This window comes from Salmo salar, chromosome ssa19 (assembly GCF_905237065.1).
Source record: "Salmo salar chromosome ssa19, Ssal_v3.1, whole genome shotgun sequence".
NCBI lineage: Eukaryota > Metazoa > Chordata > Actinopteri > Salmoniformes > Salmonidae > Salmo > Salmo salar.
In genome coordinates, this window is record NC_059460.1 from 15,900,453 (window position 1) to 15,910,912 (window position 10,460).

Here is a 10,460-nt window from a genome sequence, read left to right on the forward strand (position 1 = left end):
GTTTCGAAGTTGAACAATTGATACCAGAGAGAATACTGTGGAAAATACAAGTTAAACTGTAATAATGCCCGATCAATCTTAAAACAGATTTACAACAACCTGATTTGAAGTTCGTGTTGTGTCGCAACGTTTTAGCTAATTGCGATCTTGAATGACCCGCGTTTGGATCGCATTCTACCTTTCAAAGTCCAGGCTGTTCGGCTCAGACTTGAAGTGATCATTCAGCTCTTGACTTGATTAGGGAAAAGGATGACAGGAGCAACTTTTATGCGATTTGCTGCCCGGACTGTGCTATCGGCACATGCTTGTAAAGCCGTCAAGATCCGAGGATATCATCGACAATACTTGACTACTTTCAGGAGCAATACCTCAACTATTAACGTAAATAAACCTTCATTTACTTCATCCGCCCAGTTTCTACTGTTGCTGATGTGAAAGTGTTACATGCGACCTGGTAGAATAGAACCAGATTGGTAGGCCATTTGTTGAAAGTATCTGACTATGTAAAACATACAATAACTAGATAAACTACCCTCATCTGAATGGATGTAGGTGAAAGGTCAGTAGGGTTATACAGTATGGTAGGTAGGGTATTCGTATGTGATGTGATCGTCTTTGCACATTGTTTAACATTTGTTCAGTATCACTATTGAAAGGACAATAGGATGCACATGATACAGAATAAACATGACAATATAAATTACATTTGACAATATTGACATTTTCTTATCATCATTATTATTGTTGTGTTCATTTGATGTTACTTGCATACAATACATTTTCTCCCCTGCATAGCTTGGACAGGTTCCAAGACAAACAACAACAGTGTGTCTTGAATAAATAGGCCAAGGGGCCACCCCTCATAGCCTGGTTCCTCTCTAGGTTTCTTCCTAGGTTTTGGCCTTTCTAGGGAGTTTTTCCTAGCCACCGTGCTTCTACACCTGCATTGCTTGCTGTTTGGGGTTTTAGGCTGGGTTTCTGTACAGCACTTTGAGATATCAGCTGATGTAAGAAGGGCTATATAAATACATTTGATTTGATACTGCCTTGATTAGGGGAGAATCTCAGTTAATATCGTCCTCTCTCCTCGCCTCCTTCTCAAAAACCATTGGATGAGAAAGCCAGAGGTCCTGCACCTTTTACCTTCTCCTCCAATGGGTTTTGAGGAGGCGAGGAGAGAGGACGCGAGGAGTATGCAATTGAGATTCTCCCTCAGAATTGTCGCTCTGCATTTGTTGTGACTCGGGTACTTTCGGTAGGGCTACTTTCGGTCAGAAGGACCTGAGCCAGTATGAAAAACAAAACGTCTCATGCACACCAACAAGTGGATTCCTCACAAGTAGTGAAAGGGGGGGTGGCAGGGGGTCTAATATAGACTAGCCAGAGAGGTAACTGTGGTGGAATTTTCGATATAGGCATGGTCTACCTACTGAGCATATAACGTCTTGTGAAGCAGTCTTTAGTCATCTGGGTTTTATCAGGCTGTGACTGACATTGACAAGTGTTTTATGTCTTCAACTCAACTACCTCTGTCTGTCCCGTTCTCTGGTGCAGGGTGGAAGAACTGCATTCTTTCTCACCTTACCAGTACTATCTTATCTAGGCTTGGAAGCCTACAGGAGGGTGCAGAGTGCAACTGTGGTCCATGCTCTGGAAAAAGGTACACACCACCTGGAAATGAGTAATTAAGAAGGGTTTTAATTATATGTAATATACAAATAATTTGAAAGGGATACAGCTATTGAATCAGACAGAACAATATGATTAAACATGCAAATCTATGATTTTGGGCTTTTTCCTATCCAGTTTCTCTATCCAGTGCCACCTCTATGGGTGCACCTCAGCCACGCTCAAGGTCCTAAACAATATCGTAACCGCCATCGATAAGAAACAATACTGTGCTGCCGTATTCATTGACCTGGCCAAGGCTTTCGACTCTGTCAATCACCACATCCTCATCGACAGACTCAACAGCCTTGGTTTCTCTAATGACTGCCTCGCCTGGTTCACCAACTACTTCTCTGATAGAGTTCAATGTGTCAAATCGGATGGCCTGTTGTCCAGGCCTCTGGTAGTCTCTATGGGGGTGCCACAGGGTTCAATTCTTGGGCCAACTCTTTTCTCTGTATACATCAATGATGTCGCTCTTGCTGCTGGTGAGTCACTGATCCACCTCTACGCAGACGACACCATTCTGTATACTTCTGGCCCTTCTTTGGACACTGTGTTAACAACCCTCCAGATGAGCTTCAATGCCATACAACTCTCCTTCCGTGGCCTCCAACTGCTCTTAAATACAAGTAAAACTAAATGCATGCTCTTCAACCGATCGCTGCCTGCACCTGCCCGCCGTCCAGCATCACTACTCTGGACGGTTCTGACTTAGAATATGTGGACAACTACAAATACCTAGGTGTCTGGTTAGACTGTAAGCTCTCCTTCCAGACTCACATCAAACATCTCCAATCCAAAGTTAAATCTAGAATTGGCTTCCTATTTTGCAACAAAGCATCCTTCACTCATGCTGCCAAACATACCCTCGTAAAACTGACCATCGTACTGATCCTCGACTTTGGTGATGTCATTTACAAAATAGCCTCCAATACCCTACTCAATAAACTGGATGCAGTCTATCACAGTGCAGTCTATTTTGTCACCAAAGCCCCATATACTACCCACCACTGTGACCTGTACGCTCTCGTTGGCTGGCCCTCGCTTCATACTCGTCGCCAAACCCACTGGCTCCAGGTCATCTACAAGACCCTGCTAGGTGAAGTCCCCCCTTATCTCAGCTCACTGGTCACCATAGCAGCACCCACCTGTAGCACGCACTCCAGCAGGTATATCTCTCTGGTCACCCTCAAAGCCAATTCCTCCTTTGGCCGTCTCTCCTTCCAGTTCTCTGCTGCCAATGACTGGAACGAACTATAAAAATCTCCTAAACTGGAAACACATATCCCTCACTAGCTTTAAGCACCAGCTGTCAGAGCAGCTCACAGATCACTGCACCTGTACATAGCCCATCTATAATTTAGCCCAAACAACTACCTCTTCCCCTACTGTATTTATTTATTTATTTTGCTCCTTTGCACCCCATTATTTCTATTTCTACTTTGCACTTTCTTCCACTACAAATCTACCATTCCAGTGTTTTACTTGCGATATTGTATTTACTTTGCCACCATGGCCTTTTTTGCCTTTACCTCCCTTATCTCACCTCATTTGCTCACATTGTATATAGACTTCTTTTTCCTCCATGTGTAACTCTGTGTTGTTGTATGTGTCGAACTGCTTTGCTTTATCTTGGCCAGGTCGCAATTGTAAATGAGAACTTGTTCTCAACTTGCCTACCTGGTTAAATAAAGGTGAAATAAAATACAATTGCAAAATATTTTGCAATCTCTATTTTTCATTCTAGCTGAAGAGGCTGTGGAACAAGCAGACTACCTGTACAGCTGTGGGGAGACAGAGAAACTCTACCAGCTTCTGCTACAGTATAAGGACAGGTAGCACTACTGTATTTCATAAACATGTCAAGGCATGTGTTGTCCATTGCATGTGTAATAGACAGACAGTGACCATTGCAAAAACAGAATGGTAGTATGTATTGATTGGGTTTGGCTGGGATCCAGAACGATTTTGCCAGTCAGGTTGTCTCACTGTTTAGGCATCAGTTTGGGGTCTTTGAACTAACGAGTAAAAATCCGTGACAAATCTACAGTACCGTTCAGGAACTCAGCAATCGAGGTCAGGTGACTTAAGCCGTAAAACAACAACACTGAATGCCCTCCACATACTGTTAAATTGTTCTTTCTGTTTCTGTCCCACTATATTCTACTGACCATTCAGCAGCGACATTTTTGGAAATAAAATATGTGTGTGTGTCCAGTGATGATGCGGAGTTCCTGTGGAGGCTAGCGCGGGCATCTCGTGACCTCTCCCTCCTCGCTCACATTGCTGCTGACGAGAAGAAGAGGCTGACCTTTGAGGCATTTGAATACGCCAAGAAGGCCCTGGAGAAAAATGAGGCCTGCTTCGCAGCACACAAAGTAATAAAGCCTATGGTTTCTTCTCATTGAATCTCTGAAGAGAACCTACTACACTATTACTGCTGTGAAACTAAGCTAAATCATGGTTTTGGTCAGGTTAATTTGCCTGCATAATTTCGGGGCTACGGTAATAAGATTAATCCGTTAACGCCTGGTTTGCTGCTATCGACCAAGTGGACAAGTTGCTACAAGTCCGGTTGAGGTAAACATTCTAATACAGAGCTTTGATGAAAGGTGGTCATGTGAAAATTCAAACCCTAATAGCACAGAGGCTAAAAAAGCCAAGGCCAATAGCACAGTGAAAAGATCATGGCTAAATGTCTTAATGGGCTGCTGGCTAAAAATCTGAATTATGCTTATGTGTCTCAAGATTATATAGTAATTCTGAATTATGTATACATGCATCAGTACATACGTTGGTTCATAGGAAACTGATACAACTTTCAATTGAACAGTGAAACATTTGCTACTTTGTCATGTTTACTGGTACAAAGAGGAAAATTCAGCAGTTAACCAAGTGCAAGGTAGGATTGTCTGTTTTTGAGACCTAGAATTCTGTGTTCTGACCTCTGATAATAGAAAACACTTGTAGATCTATAAAATACTTCAGACAGTTTTAAAGTTGTGCAAGAAATTAAGTAGGCTAATCATATTAATGCTAATTGTAAGCAAAAATATGTGAGAATATGGACGACGATCTTGGTCATGGTTTTGGCATCCTGGTCGGCCCCTACAGTATTATTTATCTGGGTATTCTAATTCTTCTATCCCTCATCTCTTGGTTAGTGGTATGCAGTGTGCCTCAGTGACATAGGCGATTACGAGGGGGTCAAAGTAAAAATAGGAAATTCTTACATCATTAAAGAACATTTACAGGTAAGTGTTTAATAATTTACAGTATGTCATATCATGGTTATTCATTTAAATATTGGCAGCATTCTAAAACAAAATGTATCTTCCATAGAGGGCCATCGAGCTAAATCCAAAAGATGCCACATCTATCCATATCTTGGGTTATTGGTGAGTTATACACTTTCCATGACAGACTGACCAGGTGAATCCAGCTGAAAGTTATGATCCCTTACTGATGTCACTTGTTAAATCCACTTCAATCAGTGTAGATGAGGGGGAGGAGACGGCTTAAAAATCCATCTTTAACCTTTGAGAGAATTGAAATATGGATTGTGTATGTGTGCCATTCAGAGGGTGAATGGGCAAGACAAAGAATGTAAGTGCCTTTGAACAGGGTATGGTGATAGGTGCTGGTTTGTGTCAAGAATTGGGTTCGCGCACAACAGTTTCCAGTGTGTATCAAGAATGATCCAGCCAACTTGACACAACTGTGGGAAGCATTGGAGTCAGCATTGGCCAGCATCCCTGTGGAACGCTTTCGACACCTTGTAGAGTCCACGCCCTGATGAATTGAAGCTGTTCTGAGGGCAAAAGGGGTCTATATTAGGAACGTGTTCCTAATGTTTGGTATACTAAGTGTAGGTTATTTATTATGGAAATGATGTACACTGGCGATCAAAAGTTTGGGGTCACTTAGAAATGTCCTTGTTTTTGAAAGAAAAGCAAATTTTTTGTACATTAAAATAACAAAACTGATCAGAAATACAGTGTAGTCATTAATGTTGTAATTGACTATTGTAGCTGGAAACGGCAGTTAATTTTTTTTAATGGAACATCTACATAGGTGTACAGAGGCCCGTTACAATGGCACGTTGTGTTAGCTAATCCAAGTTTATCCTTTTAAAAGGCTAGTTGATCATTAGAAAACCCTTTTGCAATTATGTTAGCACAGCTGAAAACTGTTGTACTGATTAAAGAAGCAATAAAACTGTTCTTCTTTAGACAAGTTGAGTATCTGGAGCATCAGCATTTGTGGGTTCAATTACAGGCTCAAAATGGCCAGAAACAAAGACCTTTCTTCTGAAACTCGTCAGTCTATTGTTCTGAGAAATGAAGGCTATTCCATGTGAGAAATTGCCAAGAAACTGAAGATCTCGTACAACGCTGTGTACTACTCCCTTCACAGAATAGCGCAAACTGGCTCTAACATAAGAGAAAGAGGAGTGGGAGGCCCCGGTGTACAACTGAGCAAGAGGACAAGTACATTAGAGTGTCTAGTTTGAGAAACAGACGCCTCACAAGTCCTCAAATGGCAGCTTCATTAAATAGTACCCGCAAAACACCAGTCTCAACGTCAACAGTGAAGAGGTGACTCCGGAATGCTGGCCTTCTAGGCAGAGTTCCTCTGTCCAGTGTCTGTGTTCTTTTGCCCGTCTTAATCTTTTCTTTTTATTGGCCAGTCTGAGATATGGCTTTTTCTTTGCAACTCTGCCTAGAAGGCCAGCATCCCGGAGTCGCCTCTTCACTGTTGATGTTGAGACTGGTGTTTTCAGCTGTGCTAACATAATTGCAAAATGTTTTTCTAATGATCAACTAGCCTTTTAAAATGATAAACTTGGATTAGCTAACACAACGTGCCATTGGAACACAGGAGTGATGGGTGCTGATAATGGGCCTCTACGCCTATGTAGATATTCTGTTAAAAATCTGCCGTTTTCAGCTACAACATTAACAATGTCTACACTGTATTTCTGATCAATTTTATGTTATTTTAATGGACAAAAAAAAAGGTTTTTCTTTCAAAAACAATGACATTTCTAAGTGACCCCAAACTTTTGAACGGTAGTGTATATAAAATAGAACTGTTAGGTAAGTTTTTGTTCCGTGTCTAAAGATACACGGCCCGTTTTGCCGGAGTCTGGGTAGTGGTCTAAGCTCCCGATTCCAGACCACACATGGCACCAGGGCAACAAGTTTTTCAGGGGTTCGAGGCCCAGCTTGGTCAACTGTCTGTGCTGTACCTTCAGTACCCCTCTTCATGTCTGTCTCCCAATCTTTAATTATACGTTTCCTGTCTAAAACAATATCAAAATGCCTTATGTGGTAGTGACACAGCCTGTTTTCTTTTTTAGGTGTTTTGCCTTCGCTGAGTTGGCGTGGTATCAACGTAAAGTGGCAGCCATGATCTTCGCCTCTCCTCCCACTGCCACATACGAAGAGGTGTGTTACGTCCTAAATGGCACATTATCCCCTATATACAGTGAGCTCCAAAAGCATTGGGACAGTGACATGTCATTGCTGAAAATGTGTCACTGTCAATGAGTGCAAACTTGAACAGTTTGAAAATTCTGTGCGACTTTCAGCGTGCGTTTACTGTGAACACTGAGGCTGTACCCACTTTAAGTTCATTTTAACAGTGGCCAAGTAGTCTGTGGCTATTTGATCATAATATAGGCCTAGCAGTTGCCTACCATCAAAAACAATGGAGAAAAACACATCCCATAACATTTTAACATGGAAATAACTGTTCTATCATTCAGCCTACAGAAGCAGCCAATGTGTGGTGTTCAATGCCTACATCCTATTAGACTTCTGAAGAAGAAAAAAAACATGCATTAACCTGTTTGTTCACGTCCTTCAGATGAGTTGACTGAAATGTTGTATTTGATGCAAGAAACCACTTTATAAAATAAAATTCATTATTATTCTCATCCCATTATTACAGAGAATCAGACAAATTATGCTACACTCTGCCTATTGGCTACTTAGTTTATTCAAGACGTCTCAAAATACAACACTTCCCCTTGAAGACATAGAAAAGCCTGACTTGCTTTTCAAAGATGTCTAGAAATGCACACATTTTATGCTCTTGTTGGTAGCAACCACTCCCCCATTGTTGACTAGAACTGGGCTAATAACTCACTAACTAGCTAAGAATATGTAGTTCTCACTTTGATCTCAAAACAAGTGCATCTACGACGAATGGCACAGATCCATATATGGCAATGGCTATTTGCATATAGGCCTACTGCAGCTCTGATTGGTTATGCAGCAGGTCGTGCCTGTAATTGCAATAGAATCCTACTCCAATGCACTCTGCCTACAATAAAATCTCTTGCATAGTTCGTTTTGCATAATAAATCCTGCATCGTTTGTTTTGTTTCGGTATATTACATTGAAAGTGGCTAATATTGTGTTGATTTGATCACAATTGCCACAGTAGAGTGAAACTCAATCTCGTGCTTCTCTGTGCTGGCTCATATTTCTTCTGTGCGGCAGTCTGAGGTGAGCTGCGCTGTAGATGGAACATTGGACTGTTCCAATACATTTGGAGCTCACTGTATGCACTACTTTTGACCAGGACCTATGGGTACTAGTCAAAAGAAGTGCACTATATAGGTGATAGGGGGCCATTTGGGACAGATACGTGATGATGTCATACGTATTTTTTTACCCACAGTTCTTTGTATATGAACAGTACAAGATCTTTGAAAAATGTAAGGCATCATGTTTGACTATCATTTTTGTTTCATCTCAGGCTTTGGCGTTCTTCCTGAAAGCTGAAGAAGGTTCGTTGTTCTAAATGCTAAATTCTAACACAATACAATGTAAAGATAGACCACAGCCTGTCGTTTCCAATAGGAACAAATGAGTCATAATAGGCAGAACAAGCAAGGAGGGGACAGAGCAAAGCATGAGCTAGCGAGATCCTATTGGCACGTTTTAGCATATATTTGCTTTTAGCATATATTTGCATATTTCCATTAGGGAACGCCTACTCTGTGACATGTGCAATCACCCAATTTTCCCTTGCACTCCTTCTGAGAAGATTAGCATAATGTCTGCAAAAATCTCTCGCTCCATCTTTTCCCACCGCCGGCCACTGGGCTTCCTCTCATCACCATATTTGATAGTGAGTGGAAACGCCAACCGGATGCTTCACACTTATACATTCTATGAAATATCTCTCTCATTGTTCCGTCTGTGTTTCCAAAGCCAAATTTGATGCAATACAAGTAAATGTTTATCTCTCATTTGATCATCTTTCCATAGTGGACCCAAACTTCTACAGTAAGAATCTACTTATGCTGGGGAAGTCGTACATGGCATTGAAGGACCAGGGGAATGCTGTGCTCTGGCTGAGAAAGGCACGGGACTACCCCCCTCACACAGAGGAAGACAAGGAGGTAAAATGCAATACTGGTGTGGGTCGGTTTCCTGGACACATATTTAACCTGGTCCAGGAGATTCTCCATTGAAAGGGTGTTTTAGTCCAGGACTATGCTTAACCTGTGTCCAGAAACCGGCCCTATAACTGTTACCTGTCATTTAATTGGACATTCACGTGCTCGCCGGAAGTGGGAAACTTCCCAATAAGGAAGTCACAAGTCTGACATTATATTCAAGTGCTTTTGAAGTCGGAAAAATTATTCAACCAATAATATTTTAGCTAGCTAGATAAGCTAAGTTTGCTAATAATCAAGTTAGCCAGAATTAATTTACATTGACAATATGGTCATACTAGTTACATTATCCACATTGACAAGTTTGTAATAGTCAAACTGATTTGTTGTCATCTTTTGATTGAAAGATCAGTGGTGAAACGTCACAACTAGGCAACAACATGTTGTGAGTTTCCCACAACGACTTCGAGGGTGTGAAGTGAAACTTCCCAGTCGGAACTCCGAACTTCCGATAGCACGTGAACGCACCATTATCACAGTATACTCTGATTGCATAGGAGCTAATTTGTTTATTTCCTGTTCTTCTTAGGTCCATAAAGAAGCCCTTGACCTTCTGAAGAAGCTCAGTGCATAAGATGACCTAGTCACATGGAGGCAAGAGTGCACTGTGTTGATAATAGGTGTAATCTATGTCTATCTACTATATGTATATTTTTGTTCCTGACGCAAGAGTGTACATAGGCTATACTGTACGGCATTAACAGGAAATGATACATGCTTATCTACTAACCTGTGTATAGTGATTTACAGATGCTGTGCTTTAACTTTAATTAAACGTTATTTAAATTTAATATGCGTATCAAGTCTGTTGTGATAGCTTGAGATTGTAACATTGTAGCATCTTATTGTCTTTGTAAATAGAAAGTAGAATGGGTGTCTGATTTTAAAATCCCAATATGCGGTCAATGAATGGGATTCAATGTGTTCCATGCAAATATTACAGTTTTTCCCAATTGTTTACATACTAAAATTGGAACTTGAAACGCAAATCACCGAAACCTGAAACTCATGTACCAAATCCCTAAAGCAAGTCTGCAAACTTGCAAGCACAATTCCTGCTTTACACTCAGTTTTCAATTCTACATCACACTTTTTGCGAAACACTACACACAGTTCTCTACATTAGGCACAACATTCAAAATTAAAATCTCTTTAGTCCCTTTGGAAAGCATCGCCAATCACAATGCCAAGCTCTATACACCAATTGGCAACCCCCACTCCTCACAGGTGTAAACACTAGTTGCTGAATGTTCACTTAGAAATCAGAGCTTTAGCACTATAAAAGGCCACAGATGAGCTCTCCTGTTTTGGAGGA

At 41.1% G+C, this 10,460-nt stretch overlaps 1 protein-coding gene across 1 annotated transcript; it reads left to right on the forward strand.

Moving 5' to 3' along the window:
• Positions 1-178: 178 nt before the first annotated feature.
• On the forward strand, positions 179-9,934 carry rmdn1 (regulator of microtubule dynamics 1). Its single transcript, NM_001140698.1, is given in 10 exon segments — positions 179-381; positions 1,555-1,660; positions 3,419-3,506; positions 3,890-4,049; positions 4,836-4,925; positions 5,014-5,069; positions 7,034-7,121; positions 8,440-8,470; positions 8,955-9,088; positions 9,675-9,934. Coding segments are annotated over 10 exon segments (930 nt in total). The 5' UTR covers positions 179-249; the 3' UTR covers positions 9,720-9,934.
• The last annotated feature ends 526 nt before the right edge of the window (positions 9,935-10,460 follow it).